Genomic DNA, 25,025 nt, shown 5'->3' with positions numbered 1-25,025 from the left:
GTCGTGGCCTGGAAGCGAGGCTTAGCGGCACTGCCAGGGGACACAGGCACAGCTTTCTAGCACATTACGTTCCTTCACTCCACCTGACTGAACCTCGCATGGGGAAACGATCGGCACGGAGAACAGCCCACCGTGTGCAATGGTCCATTAAACCGTGAAGAATCTGTTTACTCGGTTTTGTGACCAATTAAAATAATAAATAAAGATTTTCCACACAACTCTTGCTTTATCTGTAGTGACTGAAGTCAATCAAGCTTTATATCCCCTAGGTTTATTCCAGGAGAATTGCCTAGAACCTGTGTACAACTAAGCAGAAATTCCTTAAATAAAATAACTTTTCTAATACAACATGTGTTAGCACGTTTAAAAATGCCATCAATTTCTATATAAATCTCTGTAATCAAGTATCTAAGTAGGTCATCGTTGCTGGGGGCAGAAACCATGTAACTCCATATTTCATCTCAATGTCCTACTATCTTATACTTCGTTATATGACAGTGTCATGCTAAAGTAGCAATAATAACCGATCTACAAATGAACAATGCATTGCGATGTGTCATTATGTGAGCTTGTAGATCTGCTTTTTTTAATCCATTTTTGAAAGATTGCCTATATTGCCATGCCCAAAATAGGGATGTCAGGTTGAAAGTGGTTAGATCTGTCTGTGGATTGTATAAATATTTAGCGAATGAAAAGTCTTAAGAGCTTGTACATCGGATCCATTGGAACACAAGTTCTTTTTTCCATTTTGTAAAAAGTAACCGTTTTGGTTTAGTTTATATTTGACTATTTAATTTTCACTATATCCAGCACATGTCACTGATGTCGTACCGACAATGTCACTGGTCAGAATGGCCTTGACGGGGATACTTGCCTACATACCTTTGTCCCCATTGTGTTTACTTTATGTCTAGGCCAAAACTGTCTGCAGCCCATGCAGCTCAATTTCCTCATTGATAACAAATCATCACTGTCAGGTAGAAACCTTGTATCTCCATATTTCTACTTATTATCTTGTTTCATAAATGAATGCCCTTACTTGCAAAAAAGTAGTAGAAATAGCCGATGATCTGCAAGCTCACAATGTGTTGCGTTTGTGGCGCATTTTGAGCTTGTAGATCTGCTATTTTTGAAACATTTTGCAAGTGAAGTTTTAAAAGTGAAAGTGGTTAAGTGGCTGTGGCAATTTTAAATATTACACCAATGAAAAGTATTATCAAGAGCTTGTGAGTAAATATCTACATTTGATCCATTGGAACACAGGTTCTTGTCTCCATTTCCTTAAAAGTAAGGCTTTTGGACATACAAGGTTTACACACCGGTTACAATGGTGGTCCTGTATATAAAAGCAACCTTTTGAATGACAGGCCCCCACTCCTGGATTTTACCATGCGGGGGTTACTACTGTGTTGCCTTGTGGCCCTGGCTAGTAAGTTGTTACTGCTGTTACATGAATACTTATTCACATTATTGTCATTGTCATTAAAATCTTGTTTGTTCTAATAGGAGATGTTTCTATATGCCCTTTTGGTGTATATTATTTATGTAAAATTGCAAAAGACTTCAGAGGATTAGTTTATAAAATCCCACAGTTTTCACCTCCCTTCCTGTTTTTTTTTATCATTATACCTGACCTTTTATTAAAGTATCTCTACAGTATGTTTCATCGTAGAGCTACAAGTATTTTTGTAATTGCAGTTTTAGATTATCATTTATGGGTAGCGAGTTTATGACGGTTCAAGAAAACCAATAAGAGAATCTGTAATCTGTACGTCAGGATTAAAACATAGTTTTTTTTGTGCACTATTGTACTCTGACCATGATTTACTTCACTCGCAAATAACCAACATTCTAAAATGATAATTGCAATTTATTTTCTTTCTTTCCTTTTGAAGCATGTGAGAGCATCCGTTATGGTGAGTTTGCTTTCATCATAATAATTCACTGACCTGAACCACAGTAAGTCACTGCAGTGTGTTTGCTTTATTTGTACATACAGTAGATGATGCTTTTGTCTCTGTACTTCTACCTTGTAATATACAAAGAAAGGCATCTTTTATAGTATGGCTCCTAGTGGCCAAGCCATCTAGAAGAGGGTCTGTAAGTCCGTCTGTGAGTCTGTCTGGGGTTAAAGGAGTAGTTCACCCAAAGGTTTTCTTATTTTCTATTTCTTCAATTACACACCCCCATGAAGCCTTACATTCATGGAGATGATAGTTTTTGTCGCATTCCTGAGCCAATAACTTGATGACACCATGAATTCAAGGCTTTATGTACGGGGTGTGTAATAAATAAGTAATTTTGTGGGTGAACTACTCCTTTAATCTCACAATCCTTTGGACAGATCACATGTTTTATATATTATTTTATTTAATTGGGGTCAACAACGTGATAATTGTGTTATCCCCATGTTAAATAGGGGGGGAATTCGTTTTTAAAAGATGATGCATTGTGAGCATATAGTGCTTGCCAACGTGTCGTCACCACGGGGGCCGTGGCATAGTAGCTGCAGACATACTGGTGGGGGTCAATGTTAAGTCAACCTGTTTATACCCCACCAAGATGTCCGCGCTACCAAATGACACTTGTTGACGCCCCCTTCAGGGTTTTTTGGTACGCACTTTAGATCAGCTATTTCTGCCAATACTTTTTACTTATTTACTTTACATATTTTTATAGTATGATATTGCTACTTTTACTTTACGGAAGCCATGCCATTATTAGACCCTGTCTTGTTTCATGTGAAAAAGCTAGGGTTTCACTTCACTATAATTCACTGTTACATGTTTACATGTTATGTGATGTGGCGTTTCTATTTTAGTCATTTTGTTTCTTTTGGTTACAAACCCGATTTCTCTTGTGGAAAACATTTATATCTGTTATGAAGTCAACTGATAAATCATGATTCAGCACTGTGTGAATGAATTTCAGACCTAGGCCTGAACCATCAGAAAACCTACGAGTACAAATATGAGGGAGCAGTGAATATTGGACGAGGCACGCCAAACCATGCAGAGTCAGGAGTGAGATTGATGTGCAAGGTCAAGATCATTGGTGTCTCTGGCTCTGCACAAACCTTCATGCTTCAGGTAGGATCTTCCCTATGATTCATCATACTAAAGTAACAGCTTTCAAAGTAATAACATTGAAATTAACATTTCAAAGTGTTCGAAAAGTAAGCTGTCACTGACAGATTTACGGCGAGCACAGGAGGAATACGGAAAACCTTTGCTGAATCTGTTCTGTTTTACTGAATACTTTTGCTGAATCTGTTACTTACTGAATACTTTTGCTGAATCTGTTACTTACTGAATACTTTTACTTCAGGGATATTTAAATTGGGGCAAACACGCAAGTTGGTCTGGGGATTTGTATTAGTACCTTCTAGCCCACATCTCTAATCTCTAACTACTAACTGCACCAACTTTCATGCTTCAAATGGGAGGTTCCTCACTAAGTTTCATCATACTAAAGCAATAGCATTCAAAGTAATAAAGCTAACTTTTCAAATTCAGTGCTAGAAACGTTTTTTGCCAGTACATGCCGAATATACTAAATACTTTTATGAGCTGTTTTTTTTTTACTTGGAGAATATTGAGTTTACATGGGCCTGGTGATTTGATTTAGTATTTAGAATGTGTTTCCAACTACAGTAGATCTTCTTTTAAACACCTCTGTTGTTTATATATATATACATATATATATATATATATTGTTTTTTAAATTATATTCCCCGTTTCAAAGGTTTCAGATGTAGCCTTCGAGGAGTTCAATGGCTTCCCTAAGAAGAATGCCTTTGAGGCCTCTCCAAAGCTCACCAAACGCCTGGCTGCCCAGCTTGTCAAGCCCTTCGTGTTCCAGTATGGCAACGGACACGTCGACAACATCCGTGCTCCTGCTGACGTCTCTGACACCATTGTCAACATTGTGAGAGGCATACTGGGCTTCTTCCAAGTCACTGTCAAGACCACCCAAAGAGTCTACGAGTTGGAGGAGGTACAGTGTATGATGAGGTCACAATTGGCTTAAAGTTAAATTAAATGGGCCCTTTTATAGATATAACAAAAAATTCCAAATACAATATAACAAAAGATGCAATGTCTATTATACTAGCTTCTGCATATGTATACTGTATATGTATGTATCAGTATAACCCTAACCCTGTATCTGAGGAAAAAGTAGACTATGTCTGTGCCTGCAGATTAGCATCCATGGAATATGCCAGAGTAACTACATAGTTGAGGACGACATGGCAACAAAGGACATGACCATCACTCAAGTTGTCGATGTCAGTAAGTGCGACAAGAAGGCGGCAATCTACAGAGGAATGGCCAATGCAGTAGTCGACAAAATATCCAGCGAGGTCAGTCTATTTCACCCATTACAGTTATACTGTAGTATGTCTGAACCCTGATGTGCGCCTGTGTCACACACAGGAAACAGCCCATCTACAAGTGTGTGAGCCTACAGATTGTCTACTTTCGGTGCACGACATGATGCGCAACAACGTTATAAATCAGGCATGATTCTGTGAATGAGCAAAAAGGAAAGAGTCAATTGTCCTTGTTGCTTATGTCTCCCATAACAGAGAGGTGAATCAGTAATTTCCACTGTGAGATATATCTACACAGTCAAACCAACAGCAGAGGGAGGACTTATCACCAAGGCGAACGCCCTGGAGCAACAGCACTTCACCCCCTTCAACGTGAAGGGTGGCACCTTCAAGATGCAAGCAACGTAGGACAAACACAATGTGTGCATATAGTATTCTTTCCATTGCTCTTTATGGTTTTCTACAAAATGGCAACTGTGTGTGGTTCATGTGCTTATCTCACAGGAAGGAGATGGTGCTGCTTGGTGTGACTGACACCGTTGGTAAACCCAACGTTGGTACTGCACTGGAGAACAAGGGCAACCTGGTGTACAAGTTCATCAGCAATGATGCAAATATCCCCATTGTGATGCAGAATCTAGCAGACCCTGCACTTAAGGTACTGATGGTATTTTGGCTTTGTTTACAATAGCAATTGCTGAGTAAGGAGCTCAAGTCCTCCTTCAGCTCAAAATAACAATAAAGTGGAAGCATGTTGAAGGATCTGGAGTGCAGAATTAAAAACCATGCCAAAAATACTTTCAACTAATGAGGCTAGCCACACACAAACAATGAAGCAGGACATATTAGGGCTGGGCAATATATTGATATACGTGAATTTGTGAAATACGTACCAATATTGTGATATGACACTATCGTTTGGGATTTGGGATATCATAATATCGTAATATATTAAGAATAGTTCAAATAGCCTTTGACTAGCTCACAGGGTACAATATTTTCTCTATTTTTGAAAATGTTTGAAACATTAAAAATAATATTGATATCACAATAGGATATCAGCACAATATCGTAAAAATGTTGTGAAATTTGATTCCGTCCTCATCACCCAGCGCTAGCAATTATAGAGAACCAGGGCTGGGCAATCTCAGAAGATCAATCTCAATTTATAGCATGAAAAATAATGAAAACGGCCATGTTGGGACAAGCACACTAACACCAAGGTTAATGGTCTGCATTTCTATATTAATCTATTGCTGTAGTATGCAAATTCATTAGAGCATATGGCAAGAGGGCATGGCTCACAACACACAGTGTGTCTCTCACACACACACACACACACACACACACACACACACACACACACACACACACACACACACACACACACACACACACACACACACACACACACACACACACACACACACACACACACACACACACACACACACACAGTAAGCCTCTAATCTATCCTGTTCTACAATCAGTCAACAAAAGCATGATGATGGTAATGACCTATCAGCTGCTTTAATTCAGGACCACAAGAAACATTTATGCCAAAGTATCATTCACACAACAAATAGTCCACAGACATTTGACCCAAAGCAGAACAACAACCACTGTGGCCACAACTGGTAATGGTACATTACACTAGACAGTCAGTATGACCGGTGATTTGGTTTAACACATCACTCCAGAACTGACGACAAACTACTGAACACCTCAAACTACACAGGAAACCAGCCATTGTGTTGTGGCAGTTTGAAACCCAGGGCGAAATCCACACCATTACTCGTTTGTTAATATTAGCTTGTTACAGTAAATCGGTTGTTTCCAGCCTGTGACAGAGTATAAATGAACACAGCTAAGTGGTGTCGGACCTGTGTGTAAAACTCAGACCAGAGTCGGACAACCCGTGTTGACCAGTTTACACCAACAGAAAACACATTGGTTTTATCCAGGTTGTTGCTTCAGTGTGAAAGGCTATAGGTTCTTACCTTGATTATCTTCTTGCTTCTTTCATCATTGTATCCATAAGTCCACATCTCTTCATGGCCCTAGAGAATTGATTTTATTTTAGTCAAACTACTATGTGTACTCCAAACATAATCACACCCCTTTGATTTATCAAAAAATATGTTCTTTACAGCTGCCATGCCTGCTAGCCATGCAGTTAACACTGAGCCCATCTGTTTAGCTTTTTCCATATTGTAATGGATAACTCGTTACTAGTAAATATTATGTTAGCAAGATTGTACAATGCCAATGTGTTGTTGGATTTTTTTTGGACTACTTTACTTTATCTCTCACGCTCACGCACGCACGCACGCACGCACGCACACACACACACACACAGACACACACACACACACACACACACACACACACACACACACACACACACACACACACACACACACACACACACACACACACACACACACAGATTGTGAGAATAAATGGTGTTAGACCTATTTGTCAAAAAATAAATAAAGTGTCATATTTCTTCCCACAGGCTGTAGAAATGATCAAGCGTCTGGCTGAAGCCAATATTTACCAGGTTGACAGTGCAACAACTGAGGACACCATTAAAGTGTATCAGCTCCTACGCGTGGTCCCCTCTGAAGGCCTGGAGGCCATGTGGAGGCAGCTGGCAGGACATGATGAACACAGGTGAGCTTTCAGGTGATATGCTGTGGTGAGAACAAAATGTTTCATCCTCAAATTAAGATCACAATAGAACAATACCTAGACAGGGTTTCTCAAAGCAGGTGCCATGACGCAAGTCCAGGGGTGCCGCAGAATCACTTATAATATTTGAAATTTATCAATATCTTAAATGTATCAACTTCTGTTTAACCACGTAAAACGGACCCGAGTTGCACTGTACTTGGTAGGTTCTTTTTTCAATCTGCACCAAATCTCTTTGCCAAAAATAGCAGTGAAAACAAAGACACTTTCAAAGCACTATAAAATGTTTATCACTGACTGCAGTACTGTACATTGTGGGATGCAAGGAAGCGTAGTGTCCCAGTGCAATCACTCTAAGCTACTTTCACTTGGCTTTGAGCCGATAATGAGCCATTCAATTGTGCTAATTGGCCAGTCTTATCTTCTTGAGTTCAGGGAGAAAATCAGCTCACTACATTAAAGTTAATTAATGTCCTCTTAACATTTAAATCATAATGCCAATTGGGTGACTACTAAGGGATGCTTTCATTGCTCATGGTGTGCACATTGAACCAATCAATGAGTTTAACTACTACACTAGGCTATTTCACAACGTACAGGAGTAATATACCAATCAATTAATTACCCATACATTTTACAATGTACAGAAGTAATATACTGTACAGCAAAAAGCATTTGACTTGTTTGTCTTTTTGACATTGCTTTCTCTTTTGTTGGGTTTGTAAATATGCATATCCTCAAGAGTTAAAGCCATGCATTTCTATACAATCCATGGCATTACCTTTTACCTGTGGTTAGGCGCTGGTTTCTAGACATGATCGTTGAGGTCAACGACGCCAGAATCCTGAAGTTCCTGGAGCTGAGGTTCAAGGCTGGAGACTTGACACCCACTGAGGCTGGACAAACTCTTCTGCTATCGTTTAACCATCTTCAGGCTGTCCCCGACTTGGTTGAGATGGCTAAAGTGAGCTCTAAGAAAAAATGTGCACAGTGTAGAAACATGTTACCATGATATTGCCATACTTCTTCACAGATAGAAAGAAGTGACAAAATAGTTTTAACAGAAAAATGTCTTTGTTTTTCTTTAGGACATCCTGGCCATGCCCTTCAGTAGGTCCCATCAATATCTATGGCAAACTGTGGTGCTTTCATATGGCTCTCTGGTGAACAAACTCTGTGCCTATTCTGCACCGTGCCCATCGGCCCCTGTCCAGGTAATTAAACAAAAAACTTCACAGGGTCTAATAACGATGTGGCTTACCTGTGCAATCTTTAGCTATGCATAGGCGTGCGCGCAAAAAAAAAATTGAATAGAAATTGAATAAAATTCTTTATTAATAGAATTAATGAATTCTTATTTTTTCCCCTCAAAATATTAATGAGTTTATGTGATGATGGAAAACACAACTGCATTATGCTATTGTTAGTCACATTTATTCAACATTGTGTTAAGCTTTGTACCACTGTACCAGTGTTAGATTTTATCAGACATTTTAAAATGTAAATCCAGTTTCAATCGCCCTTGTTAGTTTTCATCATATTTAGTCAACCTCAACCTGTTTTTATTTAGTCAAGTTTTAGAGGACTAAAAGTCGAGCATTTTAGTCTTTAACTTAGTCCAACAAAACATTAAGTATTTACTATTTAGTTTAGTTTCAGTCAACAAAAACGGTTTACATTTTAGTCTAGTTTTAGTCAATGATAAATCTTTTAGTCTACTCCATTCCATGCAAACTTGCCATTTTGCCACAATGATCCCAGTACAACCAACCCAACACTAAACACCTGGTTATAGAACCAATGTCCAGTTCTACCAACTGATCCCAGTACAGCCTGACAACCTGATAATAATGTAGAACCAACCCACACTGATCCCAGTACACAGCCAACACCTGGTTATAGAACATGGGTCTTCAACTGGGGGTCCGGGACCCCTCGGCGGTCCTTAGATTTACAATAGGAGGGCCACCAAATGTTTGGGTGAAAGTGTGTATTTGTGTGTATTTATTTTATTTTACATTAACCACTTGAACCCTAGCATCCTTATTCTGAAGGGAACATTTGCCAAAAATAGCAGATCTACAAGCTCCCTATTTTCGGCAAAGAGAATTGGTGTACAGGGAAAAAAGAGTGAACCAAGTACAGAGCCAAAGGTCAAGTTTACAAATTACTAAGTTGAGGTACATTTCTGAAAATCAACATAATAGAAAATATAATGTGTAAACAAACAAACATCATGAATTTACACATCACTGATGATAGTGCTGTGAAATAAGTCTATGAAGCTATCTATGAAAAAGTTTAATCTGCAATAGTTATACAATATGTAGTGGGGGGTCCCTGCTTCATCTCTCTGACAGCTAAGGGGGGTCCTTGGCCTGAAAAACGTTGAAGACCCCTGGTGTAGAACTATATACTGATCAAGTAACATCCTAACAAGACAAGACCCCCCCCCCCACCACCACCACCACCAAACACACACACACACACACACACACACACACACACACACACACGCACGCACGCATGCTGTGTTCATGCATGTTGCTACAAGCTAGGCTAACGTTACTATTATTGGGTTCGGTTTGGCTACATGTTACAGGTACGTTAAAGACAGCTGACATTGCATTTGCAACATACATTGACCATTTCCACTCACATTGATTTTCCACACAATTCCTGGGGGCGGAGGGGCGGGATTCTATCCATCACATCAGTCAGTTGAGTTCACTGTTCTTTAGTCAAATAAAGCCTAATTATGTTCTGTTATTGTCGCTTGGCGAACGTAAACTTCATAACGTTGGATGGATCATGTTGCAAATACCACGACTCAGCGACAGAAGATAAACTTCGATGTAGTTTTGTTTTGTAACTTTTGTAACTGGGAGCGCAATAACTGTCAATTCAACTGTGTGTGTGTGTGTGTGTGTGTGTGTGTGTGTGTGTGTGTGTGTGTGTGTGTGTATGTGTCGCTGCACGTGCAAGCATCTGCTCGTTTGTTTTGTTTAGTGGGAAGAACGCTCGTCCCAAAACACGTTCGCCCCGTGTCTAACGTTGGCCTCCGTCCGCGATACAAATGGAGGCGAGTGTGATTTGGGGCGAGGAACGGTTACCACAGTGCTTTCGTCAAACTCAATTGCGGAAATGATATGAACAATATTATGAATATAATCCTATAGGCTACATAATATATTGGAAATTACAAAAAATAAATATAATAGCAGATGCCTTTACTGTAATATGGGCGGCTATTTGTATTTATTAAAAACATTCCTGAGCCTTTGTGTGTGCATTGCAACATTGCATCATTTTCACCAGATTATTTTTGGCTCGGCGGTAAAGATTTCAGGCCCGGTGCCTGAAATGGACTTCCGGAAACCCATGCCCAGAATAAGGACATTAGGTTCATGTGGTTAAGTAGGCCTAGTTAAGAAGAAAACACAAAAACAAGTAGGGCTACAACTATTCATTATTTTTGTACCAATTATTCTATCAATTACTTTTTTTGGAGGGGGTTCTAAATGGACCCTTACAGGTCTGTAACTCTGAGTGTGTACATATGGAAATAAAAGTGTCCATTTGGTTCCATTTGTATTTTGTACACTCAGTTATGGGGGTTCTTGAAATCAAAATACTTAGAGAATCACTGATCTAGTCCATCCAGGAATATGATGACACCATGCAGCACGTCTTTAGTGACAATTGTACTGAACTCAGCAGCACTTAGCTGAAAACACACACACAGTGACACACGTGTCGTTCGGAGCGGCTCCGAACCGAGTTTTGAGCAGCACAAGCAGCAGGCCTACATTATCATAAATAATGAATGTCATAAAATACTTTATCAAGTCAAGGCAATAATGTTCCTTGTAGTAACTTTGCTCGAGCAAATTAAACAACTGACTTTCCGCCTGGCCAGACCTGTTCAGTGGGAGAGGATAATGTGGCATCCAGCGAAAACAAAATTAGGCCTACCTAGTAAAAAAAAAAAAAAAAAGAATGTTAGCTAGCCTAATGCCTTCTCCACCAAAAGTTAATAGAAATATACTTGAAGACACAAGAAATATTAAAGTCACCTCTTGGCCAGTGGTCCTTGGCTTTGTCCTGCTATAATCGCTGAAGGTTGCATTAATTTCACTCAGCAAGGGATGATATTTTCAAAGTGGCGTGATTCTGACCGAGGAGCAGCGTTGCCAGATTTTGTGAGAGAAGCCAACGGTCTATGAAAACAAGCCCCAAAAGAGTTTGAGCACTTTAAACCTACTATTATAGCCTATACACATCGGCTATTTGCGACGCGTTGTGAGCTTGTAGATCTTTTCTTTAAAGGAGACACACCATGAATTTAAAAAACATATTTGATATTTAATATCATATGGTGTATGTCCCTCAAACCATTTTCAAAAGGTTTGAGCCTAAATCAACACTCAGATATACTCATCCCAAGTCAATTCTCTCAAGCTTATAAAGCACTTTCAGCTGCAATACCAAAACGTCCTGTTGGCTAGGGGGGTGCTGTACTGCGGTACTGAGCAATTCTGTCTGTCAAAATACATGGGCAGAAAGTTTGGTGAGGTAAGCAAACTTGCCATTCTGAGATGGCCTGTTCAGACACGCCCATTCTGAAAATCTCTGAAATGAGAATGAATGACTGAATGTTAAAAGAAAATATTTTTTGGGGTACAAGAGACACTGGGGAGCCAAAAAAATTAAAAAAAAATAAAAAAAAGTGAAATTCATGGTGTGTCTCCTTTAAAGATCTAGAGATACATTTAAAATAAAATTGAAATATTCTAAAAACATTTTAGCACAAATCTGGTATGGCTGTCCCTGGCACAAAATGTTTTCAGATGGGGATGCGTGGATAATTACCATTTGGTGGTCATTGACATGAACATGTTTGAGAACCACATGGGTTGAACAACATTTAAGAAACAAGCCCAAATAAGCTAATTCACGTTAGAAACCAGCCCAAAAAAACGCAAACCACAACTACCAATATTTGCAAGCAACTTTACAGAAAAACAAGCCCAAAGTTGCTTATAATAAGCAGACATGGCAACATTGCTAAGGAGTTCTCTGGTCCTCTGTGTCCCATAGAGACACACGGGCGGAAACGGAAGGCCTACAAATTCACGCCCACTTTTGAGACAGTGCCGCTACTCGGGGTCCGTTAGAACAATGAACTGCAGCTCTCAATGCAATCTCTATGAGAGGCATTGTAAAATACCGTCATTTCACTGGTTAACTACTGAAGCTGTAGCGATTTTTTTTGTGTTCTAATAAACTGTCCCATTTGTTTAATTTGTCCTTTTTAATGTCCCATATCTGTCATCTCGATATACTACCCACAATATACTATAATATACTCCATCAGTGTATCAAAACCGCTAGCATCGGAGGTCTTGATTTTTTTCTGTCGCATTATAATACGTCACGCATTCATCCCAATATATTCCGAAAGATGCGACATTCACAGCGACGGCTTGAGCGACTACGACGAGCGCCCAGTGTAATAACAGTGTATGGTGTGAACTGAGTAACACAGACTGGCACCTTTCTCCTTTACTGCTCCATTCATCTACTACTGCTGAAGTGGTTAATGTGTGTTCTATAATAATAATCCAAATCTATAAAGTAACTTGTCATTTTAACTAAAGTTTTCAAATAATTGTAGTGGAGTAAAAGTATAATATTTGCCTCTGAGATGTAGTGGAGTAGAAGTAAAAGTACTGAAAATACTCCAATAAAGTATAACAAAATACCCCCATTGTCCGTCCGCAGAAGACCGCATGGCTAATTTATATTCACGAGGATATGCAAATTAGCCGGTCTCAGTCCGCAGGCTAGCCACGTCTTTAGCCACCATCCGGGGAGAACATTCACTGAAAATAGCCGATCTACAAGCTGACAACGCGTCATGCTGTGATGCAATGAGCAACAATTATGCTCCCATCCATGCTGACAGAAACCCAGGCATTATGATATGCCTCGGTTACCTTCCAGGAAGGCTTAACCTTGGCCTTAAGAATGATGTGATTCAATCCCTCTGGTTCCAAATGAAGTATTGGCTGCACCCATCCACTTGTGAAGAAGATATGAGCATCCAGGGATCGATGGTTCTTCATTGTGTGGGTTGTATAGACCCCTGAAACCATTCAGAAGAAGTTTGGGAACTCCACAAGTGGAAAAAGTATTCAAATGTTAAAGGAAACACTACAACTGGATTTATGGCAGTTTAGATTTACAATATCAAGAAGTCAGACACAATCACCTGAGGAGCACAGGATTACATAGGATTACACTGCAATCAGTCATTTATTATATTATTCCTATTGATGCAGCTCCCTAAATTGAAATAAATACATTGTATGAAAACTGCAATAAAATAGATGAATTCCTAGGCATGATATGTGAATATACACGCACAGTGCCTAGTATGTATCTTTTTTCTAAAATACATTCATCACATGACAGTCTTGATCGCAATGTCGTTATAGTCACTGAAAATCCTCCTCTAAAGCCTGTACTTCTCCGCACATGGACAAATGCAAAATATAAAGTTCCAACCTTGTAGCCGCGGATGTTCACTCACCATTCGGAACCTGTGTGCACTGCATTAATCAGTATTTCTCAATAAATATGTGTTTTAATCCCGTCTGTGTCGGAAGTTCCCTGTATTCCGTAATGAGTGTACTGGCGGAGCGCATCAGGTGAAAGCTGGTATTACACTCAATGCATAAGAGGAAATTGAACGGGGTTCAGGCACAGACTGGATTAAAACACTTATTCGTTGAGAAATACGGACCAATACAGTGCACACATGTTCCGAATGGTGAGTGAACATCCGTGGCAAGGTGAGCGCTTTATATTTTATCTATGGCAGTCTTCCAATAGGCTATTAATACAAACCTGGAGAATCCACTAGATAATTGACGATGTCGGGATATGTCACGTCTGGCCATTTAGTTGGGTCATTTCCCCAGCTACTTTTAGGCAAGTCGTAAGGACAACACGCTAAACCTACTAGTTGTAATTTCTCTTTGTACCGTCGGAGCTCCGCGGCAGGTAGAGAATTCATATAACAAGCCATGTTCACATCATTCACCACATACACGGAGAATCGTCTATTCAAAACCGGCGCCGCTTGTAATGATTAACGACAGACACGTCACGGAAGAGCGACAGGTTATCTGTCTGTCAGCTCCTCTCCACTCTGTTAACATTATGGGTAACCCATCCGACTGGCAAATTAAATGTGAAACACTCCATCTATTGAGAAAACAAGAAGATATGTTGACAAAGACACTCCATACATTTGGAAACATATTTTTATTTAAATCAATATCGTCTCCAGTTAATGTAGGAATATTTGAAAAGTAGGCTAACTCTCATGTCCTCTCATAGGGAATGCATTGAGAGCTGCAGTTCATCCTTCTAACGGACCCCGAGTAGCGGCACTGTCTCAAAAGTGGGCGTGAATTTGTAGGCCTTCCGTTTCCGCCCGTGTGTCTCTATATTACTCCGTCTCCGTTTCAGGTAGTTCTCTGATTAAAGCCCCTCCACTGGAGGGAATAGTCCTTTCTTGTTTAGTGTCAGTTTTATTTGGAATTTTAACATAACGATTGCATCGTATTTTTAGAGTGTAATAGAGTATGTGCATGTTTCAACCATACAGGTTTAAAGAACAATTTCTCTCAAACTCAAAAGTGTGGGAAGTTCTGTGAACTCTTACAAGCTACATAATAGTCTATATTTATATGCATGTATTGCATAAAATAAGTCCTAAAGTAAATGTAAATCCTATAGAATTCAATAAATTATAGAATAATAATATAATTACAAAATATGGGCCTAAAATGTTGGTGCCATATTATATTCGGTTCCTCAAGTGTGATATATGATATATGATATTTCCCTCTACATTTCTTCTACTTTTCTGCCGAAAATTGCCGATCTACACAAGGGACCACAGCACAGCTTGTAGATCTGCTATTTTCACTGAATGTTAGCTCTAGAATAGGGATGCTTGGGTTCAAGTGGTTCTATCTGGATGACAGCATCAGCCAAAATGAAAGTGTAACAGTGACTAATTTAATTGTTATTCTTTGCTTACTGTCCATGCTATTGTGCATGTAGCCTCTGTTGGACATGGCCATGGATGGTCTGAAGAACCGCTCAGAGGAGCACATGGTCCTTGCTCTCAAAGCCATAGGGAATGCAGGTCACCCAGGCAGCATTAAGACCATCATGCGCTTCCTCCCTGGAGTGGCTGCCTCCCCTGTGGAACTCCCTCCCCGCGTGCTGAGTGCTGCTGTGCAGGCTATGAGGCTTGTAGCTGCTAGAGACCCTCACAATGTAAGAACACTAAACTGTAATCCTCAACTTCAATACCATCATTCGTTTTATTTCAATCAGGTGCATGCATGCACAGGGATGGTGCAGGATCACTACTAGAGTATCAATTGTCCCAATCAATTGATTAGAATGTGTGAAAGATACTAGGAAAAAGTTCTTTAGTCACTGAAAATGTTGTCCACTTGAGCATAAGACTCCAAGTGCACTAAACTTACAGTATATAAAAGGAGTTGGAGTTGATGCAAAGATACTGACAACTTGAAAGTTTCAACTGACACATATATAAAATCCAGTTATAATGTGCGGACCAAAGGACCAAAGGGCTAAAGGGCCACCCCACCATGAGGACATTATTCTAAATAGAATGATATTTAATGCATATTTCATCTTATTGCTGGCTGCACAATCAACCATAGTTGTGCTGGATTTCTTCTCATTACTGTGCTCTTGTTTGTTTCTAGGTCCAGGACATTACCTTGAGCCTGTTTGTGCAGACTGAGCTTCCTGCTGAGATACGCATGCTTGCATTCATGATCCTGTTTGAGACCAAGCCCCCATTGGCCCTGGTATCCACAGTGACTGCATTCTTACTGGAGGAGAAAAACCACCATGTTGCTAGTTTTGCGTATTCTCTCATGAGGGGCTTTGCGCGATCAAGCACTCCCGACAATCACTTCCTGTAAGCTTGAAAATACAACTGATATTTAAAAAAGAAATCACAGTGCGAATCAGGAGAATTGGACCCAAACGCAAAACGAGAAGCAGAGGCAGAGCCGTTCAAATGCAACCAAAACCAGGAGGAATAGGAGAAAATCAAAGCCCAGGGATAGACAAGAATCAAAACACTGGACATAGGATTTTTTTAAACAAAAAACATGAATAGTAGCCTAATGCAGGTGTAAGACCGTTGTGTTAGTATCGTGTTATAAGTATAATGCATAGTTTTATATGCATTTCGGGGGTTTTGGGGGGTTTGCCACGCACCCAGGATAGATGTCCCTTATTTTAATCTCTGGAAGTTGGCAACCCTAACCCCATACCTTAGCTTTTGCTGAACTGACGCCACTGCACACCTATCGAACACAACAGACTGAAAAGGAACAGAAACACAAACACACATAAATAGACACTGGTGAACATAATGGGCAACAGGATAGGTTAGAGCTACGGTTCACAAAGTGGGGTCCAGGGACCCTCAGTGTTCCAAATGGATCCTTACAGGTCTGTAACTCTGAGTGTGTACACATGGAACCATGCAAACTGCTTCCATTTGTACATTCTCAAAATTAAAGGTTTGAGAACCACTAGGTTAGAGGGAATGAACTGAGGTCTTGGGAACAAGGCCGCAAGGACTTTTTTGGACGGACCTTTTAGACAAAGTATTATAAATGTAATTGTGATGTCTAAAAAAAAAACAGGTGGACAGGAATGTGCGAGTGGCTGAAAGAGAGAGAGAGAGAGAGAGAGAGAGAGAGAGAGAGAGAGAGAGAGAGAACAGAGGCAGAGAGAGAGAGGCAGAGATGTCCAGGAATACGTTTCCACTGGCTGGAGAACATGGCCAGAGTAGCCAGGAGCTGATGAGGAAGGATGGCTGGAGCGGGAAGAAGAGCAGACGATGACAGTTACTGTCTGGCTACACATTGTTGTCATTGACTTTTCTTTTTGCCCTCAGCTCAACAGCCTGCAATGTAGCTGTGAAGATCCTGGCCCATAAATTTGGCCGTCTCAGCTATCGGTACAGCAAAGCTGTTCGTCTGGATTGGTTTAACGGTCTGTTCAAATGAATGAACCATAGAGCAGAGCATAATATGCTATACAAGTTAAATTCACTTTCAGAATTTCATTCAGTCATTTTATGACCATTTAAATGTCTTTTTCAATCAAGACAACTTCTTAGTTGGCACAGCCACAGAGATCTTCATGTTGAGGAGTGCTACAAGCATCTTACCAACAGAGATCATGATGAAAGGAAAATTCCATTTTATTGGAAGAATTTTGCAGCTTTTGGAGGTACAGTGGAGCTCAGTAACCATAATAATTTACAGTAACATTATGTAAGTTACGTCTAAGTTAATGTGTCTACCATCTGTGACATATGACTTATCAATTTCCCATTAATTTTAAAGTTTGGTATCCGTGCTGAAGGAATCAAAGAGCTGTTTGATGCCCTCATGCCTGGATTCCAAGGAGATCTCAGCTTCTCTGACTTCAAAGCTCTTCTCCATGTGGTAAGTCTATTCTACAAAAAACATATTTTTCAGCTTTCAAGTACTGCAAATCTTCAAAGCAAGAAAGACATCTATCAGGAAAACTTATTTGCTTTATAGAACAAAAATTTGATTGAAGAGTTGATCGTTTTTGTTTGGGTGACTGATGAAGTTGTGCCATTTTCAGCTGCAAGAATGGGAAAAGTTGCCGGAAGACAAGCTTCTCCTGTCCGCCTTTGTACGGGCCTCTGGACAAGAGATGTTCTTTGCTGATTTGAACAAAGAGGCCATTAATAATGTCTTTAAGGTGAGACAAAGGTTTCCTCTCACAATGGATCTGAGACTGTACTCATATCCCTGTTATTATTTTTTTGTATTGAGATTTGGAACCAGTGATGGAAGAAGTACTCACATTTTTTACTTAAGTAAAAGTATCAACACCTTATTGAACAAATAGTCTGTTACAAGTACAAGTTTGGTATTCAAATTCTACTTGAGTAAAAGTACAAAAGTATTGGCATCAGCAGAAGTCCCATTTCACAAGTTTTCAAATGTATAATAATCCTTTGAAAATAGCAGATCTACAAGCTCACATGTTGTGACCTTGTAGATCAGCTATTTACAAATTGCCAAAGTATATTTATATATAACATTTCAACATTTGTCATGTACTGTAGTGGAGTAGAGGTAAAAGTATTGCAAATTGGAAGTACTCCAGCAAAGTAAAAGCTATACTAGCTTCCTGGAAGATCATCACTTGTAAATATCGGTAGTTGCAAGTTGCGTTGTTTGTTTGTTTTTTAGTTTTTTTCCCCAATGTTTCCAATGTGTACCCCCAATCCCCATATTGGATATTAGAGATGTCCAATATTCCCTCACAATTGAGGAAATCAGTAAGCACACATATTTTAAAAAGGCTACTCTGTAGCCTTTTTTTAAAAAATATATATATTTGCTGTATAGTTGCATCTTTTAGGCTTGTTTTCATAGACAATGGTTTCTTATTTCTCTCGTGAAATCTGGCAGCTCTGATAGGAACTCGTCCCAGAGAGGAGAGAGGATAAGTAGGCTATATCATGTATTAATAAACAACCAGACACTAATAATGGTCCCTTTCTATAGTGAGGTCAGTTCTGAAAGGTCAATTTGTATCTGGCCTAATTGTTAAAAATGTTTACATTTGGCCTTCAGTCAGTCACGCAGTACAATGGACAACACGCAAAGTTAATTCTTGCAAAACATTAAGACATTTACAATTTTACGAACAGTAATACACATTCATGCAAAGTGCAGAACATGACCAAAGACATAGGTACAGTACATAGTGGACAATCTTACATTTGTGAAATATTAGGGCATATTTGACAAATGATAACTGTAGCCTGTGGTTGCCAGAGCTAGCAACCTGAAGTCAGTGGATCCTAAAAAAGGTGAGGAGAGTCAATAGAAGTTATGTGCATTAGGCTACATACTGTAATGTCACATACAATTATCCTGTCATTCATTGTACAACTATTTGCAGGCTATCAGTCCTTCTGCAGCCAAAGGAAGCCCTGTGTGGGGTATGATAGATGACCTACAGAGGGGCATTTTGTGGCACAAAACCAAGGCATTGCTGATCATGGAGACTCGATATATCCAAGCCACCACCCTGGGTTTCCCACTGGAGATCAGCAAATACTTGGGAGCTGTCAATGCCATCACAGTCAAAGGTAATGCTTCAAATTCTAAGAAAAGATACATATCCCCAAAGATATTGTAGAAGCAATATTGACTGATTTGGGTGATTACTGATTTAATCTGACCTGGACCGATATTGACTGTTTCATCTGTTTGTGTATAGCCAAGGCCACAATCAATCCTCCACTGACTGAGAATCTGGGTCAGCTTATGGCTTCTGAAATTTATTTGGAGACAGATGGTTTCATCGGGTAATTATATTCAATGTTCTTTGTATGTAATGTGTAATTTGTATGTTTTGTGTAGCAAGCTAGCGGCTATACCTGTAGGGTAATAGTTTTATTTCATTAACGGTTAAATATACCAAACACATATAGCTGCAACATCCTGGTATGGATTTATGCCTGAGGACCTGACCTGTGCTGTCTTCTTCTCTGACCTCACTTTTACGTCTCTCTTTAATGTTCTGTTAATACAAGCCAACATACTTGAAACAAAACATACATCCACTTTTCTTTACAGTTCCACTCATGATATGTGGGTGTTCCATGGAATCAACACAGAGCTCTTCCAGTGTGGCACAGAGTTGAAGAGTAAATTGCCAGTCGCTGTTCCATGGAAGTTTGCAACCAAGATCAACATTAAAGAAAATAAGTTTGAACTTGACTTTCCCCCTTGCAAAAAAGAAATTGAGCTCTTCTCACTCAGGTATGATGTGCAACAGGTTTTTTATATAGTTTTAGGCTATATTACATAGTTTACTTATTAAATGCAAATCTTAAACTTACTCTTAAAATAACAGATACCAACAAGGCGGTTCCCAAACTTGTACATGCCAAAAGACCCAATAGCCATAGCCTCTGCGCCTGCCCTATACAGTGAAATGGTGTAAAAAAATAAATGGACAGAAAATAGCCAATCTAAAATATACATTTAAATTGTTTATTTATGGTACAGTATGGTTCATTATGGTATGCAGTGCTAAGCAAGAAAACTAAAAAACAGCCAACATATCAACTTGCTGCCTTCTCTTTCCACCCCTCAGCTCCGATGTGTTTGCAGTCTCTAGGAACATTGAAGATATGGCCAAAATAACCCCAATGATGTACAATGCCATTGACACTAAGGTTGCTGAGGTCACTCAAGCGGTCCCTGCAGTTGTGACATCCGAGTCAGAAACGGTATACCATTACGCCTATACTTCAGCTTATCAACCTGTCCTTGGGCATTTAAAAAAATAATAGAAAAGACAAATCTCATCTAGGGCTGCAAATATTGATTTGTTTTGGGGAAATGTGAGGAATGTGAGAACACACAGTATACCCTGGTGTTTTTCATCCATCAGATTGTTACATCACTTCCCTGGCACCCACATACCAAGATGTGTGCTGAGAGTGACCTCTACGGTGCAGGCATCTGTGTGGAGTCTGAGCTCAAGCGAGACCTTTACGAGGAGTACCCCCTGTACTACTTCCTGGGATACACACATGCTGCGTTTAAACTTGTTCCAGGTATGAATAGATAAGTCTGAGCAATCTTGGTGTCAAGGTTGGTATAACCAAGACAATATACACACAGCAAAGTGAAATAACAGTGAATGTTGGCAGCAGTGGTTCAGGAGGTATAAAGGCCGTCTTGGAATCTGAAGGTTCCTGGTTCGATTCCCGGCTCACTGTAGCACATAATGTGTAACGGTGTTCAGCCGTTGCTGTCGTTATGAATGGATAAATGTGAAGTACATTGTTAAAATGCATTTGAGTTGTCGGGAATACTATAAAAGACGCTATATAAATGCAGTCCATTGACCATTTAATGCACAATGTGAGAGACAAGAGAGCTACTGTACAGTACATATGAAATCCAATGAAACAAACACAAATACATCATTAGTGTCCGACTGTCCATAAATACAATTTGCACTGTGGCTCAGCAGCAGAGCACGAATACTGTCCCATACTGTACAGTATGTGTCAAACCAGACTCCTCTTCTCTTCTTAACTTGTTCCATCCTCTTTCAAACATCAGCCCATGCAATCAAACCTGTTGACAAAATCCACATTGAGGCAAACGCTGCTTACGCTGGACCAAACAACACACATCCAGTGAGTATGCTCAGTACGCACCAACTGCTGAAAACACTGAAGAGGCTTTCCCAGGTATACTTGGCTGCACTTGCATGGCTATTATCACCAGCACACCTTTTCAACCTCAACCAATCAATGTTTGTGTACTTTTACCACCACTGGTTCACAGGAAGCCACGAGGAAGTTAAGTGTCTCATCTAGCAACCTCACAAGCAGCAGAGGCCAACAAGACATAAAAGAAGAAGTAAATTATTCCTTTAAAATGCTTCGCAAAGAATGACCTGTCAGCTGGGGTTTTACTTTAGATGTTATGTCTGGCAACAAGTACAGACACCAAGAAAAAGCTTGAACGCCTTTGTCAACAATATTACAAGGGGAGAATTATTTTTCTGAGACGAAGGCAGTTTCAACCAAGCAGTTTAATTGTCCGGACACATATTCCAATTATACTGGGTCATTGCCGCAGCAAAGTTGAACTATTATGCCAGATGTCACTCCAGTCAATTTACTCCAGTTCCGAAGCAAAGTTATGATGAATAACCAAAACATTAATACTATACCAGGACCACACCACAAAAACTCAGTGACCTGTTTTATATTTCATACTCCATCAAAGGGCATGCAGTCAACACCTGAAGCTGTGTTCAACATTAAAGCCCTGGCGTTGAGTGGCAACGCGAAGCCTGATGGATATAACACAGTGGTCTACTATATGCCCGAGGCTCTGGTGGACAACGTTCAGCTGATCACCTCCCAGGTGGCAGATGAGTCAAACTGGAAGATGTGCACTGATGCAACAGTGGATACATGCCGCGCTAAAGTAATGGTAAATAATAAAGGACATGTGTGTTTGGAATTCTTTATTTAGATTAGCGCTCAATTTTATCAGTAAACCGTACAAACTACAGCTGATCACAAGCCCATGAGGGTCCTTCTGAAAGGAGAAGGATAAGAGAGTCTTGCCAAAACTAATATGGTTCATATTCCGAAAGTCAATAAACTTCATTATTGACCAAATATGTGTTAAAAGTAAAACATGTCCCAGAGCTATACTGTTGCTTTGGGATATGAGCTATATTAGTTTCAGCAAGACAGACCATAATGTGTAAGTATGCTAAATGCATTTTCTGGTCTTGGAAGTTTCATAGTATAAGCTATGCTGACAATAAGAAAGTCAAATGAATTTAATTTAACCACCACCCTATACAGTGCCTCGTCAAACGAATGGCCTAGAATTGCAAAAAAAATGCAGATCTACAAGCTCAAGCTGCTATTTTTGCTGTCTTAAATACGATGTTTTTATTCGCCTTATAATGACATGCCCAAAACAGGGTCACCAGGGTGAGAGTAGTTAATTCACAAACTCTTCACGCAGGCTCTCATCCATGATGTTCTCTTGTGTGTCCAACAGGCCCACATGAAATGGGGAGCCGAGTGCCAGACCTACGAAATGTCCATGAAAGCTGCCAGGGCTGCACACCTGCCAGGCTCCAAGCCAACGCTCCAGGCCACTGTCCACTGGGCCAGGATCCCAGAGACCATGGAGGACATGGGCAGAAGGTACAGTAGAGGAGGGGCAGAGTTGTTCTGGGTGATTTTATTCTGAAGAGAGGTGAAATGGGGGAAGAGAAAGGGTGAAGAAGTAGGAACCATGCATGGGAGGACAGTGAGGAGGAAGTAGGATTTAGGAAATTGCGGCTGGCAGGAAGGAGGAAGGATGTGGAACGTACGTATACACGCACGACGCACGTCATTCTGGGTGATTGTGTTGTGATGGTGGAGTAACCACTTTCAACCTGGCGTCCCTATTTCGGCATGTCATTATCGGCAAACAAGCTTGCAAAGCATGGCATCAGCTATCTTTGATATTTCAAAACATAAAAAAGGAAAAAAACATCTATTTTTGCTGTTATTGTCACATCACATCCATGGCCTAATGAACGTGTCACATCACGTTGTGTATGTAGCCTACTTCGTACGACAAAGTATATAGGCTTACGTGGTTAAGGAGGAGGAGAGGGAGGAGGAGGGTGTTCGGGAGAAGAGTGACAAGCAGACAGATGAAGGATGACGTCTACCGGTATGTAAGTATGTAATGGCACCGGGTGACAGTGTCACAACAAGCCGGAAGAGGAGGAGGAGGAATGGTGAGAAAGCAGACGAGGAGGAAGGAAAAGGTGGGAGGGATATAAAGTTCTGGGGGATTGAATCGTATTGTGATGGCAATGAAGACATAGACAGAAGAAGAGATGGGAGAGGGGAAGCAGAACTTTTATATGCACGCGCACGCACGCACGCACGCACGCACAGACACACGCACGCACGCACGCACACACGCACACATTTGTATTACTATACTTGTGAGGACATCAACATTTTAGGATGACTAATGAATGCCATTTTTGCAATGTATTGCCATTGTTAACACCTAACCCTAAAGCCGAAGATAGCGGATCTACAAACTTACCACGTGTCACAGAGCTTGTAGATCCACTATTTTCGGTGTGCAACGTGACACCCGCACGCAACTATCTAAGTTATACTAACTAAGTATAAATCAGGCGTAATTCTAACCCCAACCCAAAAACGTAACCTCGAAATGTCTCATCCTGAACCAACCTGAATCATTTCCTAATTGTAAGCCTAACTCCCCACATATTTTCTAACCATAACAACCATTTCTCCTGTGAGAACCAGCAGGAACCATGTATGTCTATTTCTCTCAAATTCTACTATACTTTTGGGGACTTTTGGCCCCAGTAAAGTACACACACACGCACACGCGCACACACACACACACACACACACACACACACACACACACACACACACACACACACACACACACACACAGCGTGTTACAGAGAGAGAGAGAAAGCGCACTCAGCGTTAACATTCATGACAGAAAATGCGCACACATTTTATGGCTAAATGAGCTTTCTGCCTTTCCCCAGAATTGAACAATACATCCCAGGCATGGCATACTTCCTTGGCTTTTACCAGCAACATGGCAGAAACGCCAAGCAGGAGGTTTCTGCACAAGTTGTGGCTTCCTCCTCGGCAGACAGCATAGATGTGAAGATCAAATTACCAGAGGTGCGGGTGGAGCACAGTATATTCTCAATTTTTATGCATAAATCATGAATCCATGCTTGGCATCGAATTGATCGTGACGGCAGTATTTACATTTTTCCCCCTGTCATTTGCATGTGTCTTGTCATTAGTATACACTGCAGCGCCAGGCTGTGCCCATGCCATTAGCAGTTGCCAACTTCCAGGATGTTCAGCAGTACCCCACTAACACAACATTGGATGGCACTGGGTGTCCATAAAGACAAGTGAGATACATATAACTTTGCTTGATTGGGTGTAACTATATTCACTATAACTTCTGTTTTTTGTCTGTGTTGTGTTTCTTAATAATACAAATTAATCTTACAATAAATGCAGGGAATCTCTGTACGTATGTACGTCTGTAATCCGGTATCTCGAGAACCGTTTGACCGTCCGACTTCAAATTTGCCACACACGTCGCAGGCGACCCGATGGAGAGCAGTGCCTGGCGTCGAGTCGGTCGGATAGGCGGTTGTCCAGAACCGCCAGGAAAGGCTCTGGCCGTGGCCCGAATGAGCCAATTGATTGCCATGACAACCCAAGCCTAAGCTTGAC

At 40.4% G+C, this 25,025-nt stretch overlaps 1 protein-coding gene across 1 annotated transcript; it reads left to right on the top strand.

Moving 5' to 3' along the window:
- Positions 1-1,389: 1,389 nt before the first annotated feature.
- vtg3 (vitellogenin 3, phosvitinless) lies at positions 1,390-24,688 on the top strand (the record flags this gene model as incomplete). The annotated part of the gene is made up of 25 exons (XM_084066013.1): positions 1,390-1,429; positions 2,932-3,089; positions 3,745-3,996; positions 4,202-4,363; positions 4,589-4,737; positions 4,838-4,991; positions 6,852-7,009; positions 7,826-7,991; positions 8,116-8,241; positions 15,167-15,385; positions 15,847-16,064; positions 17,058-17,155; positions 17,271-17,395; positions 17,512-17,613; positions 17,780-17,899; positions 19,115-19,304; positions 19,436-19,523; positions 19,795-19,980; positions 20,318-20,453; positions 20,618-20,783; positions 21,298-21,428; positions 21,973-22,182; positions 22,768-22,916; positions 24,311-24,452; positions 24,581-24,688. The coding sequence occupies 25 exons, from the start codon at positions 1,390-1,392 to the stop codon at positions 24,686-24,688; spliced, it is 3,753 nt and encodes a 1,250-aa protein (XP_083922139.1).
- Between the last annotated feature and the right edge of the window lie 337 nt (positions 24,689-25,025).

This window comes from Gymnoscopelus microlampas (assembly GCF_963454915.1).
Source record: "Gymnoscopelus microlampas genome assembly, chromosome: 9".
NCBI classification, from domain to species: domain Eukaryota; kingdom Metazoa; phylum Chordata; class Actinopteri; order Myctophiformes; family Myctophidae; genus Gymnoscopelus; species Gymnoscopelus microlampas.
This window is presented reverse-complemented; position numbering and strand designations above follow the sequence as displayed.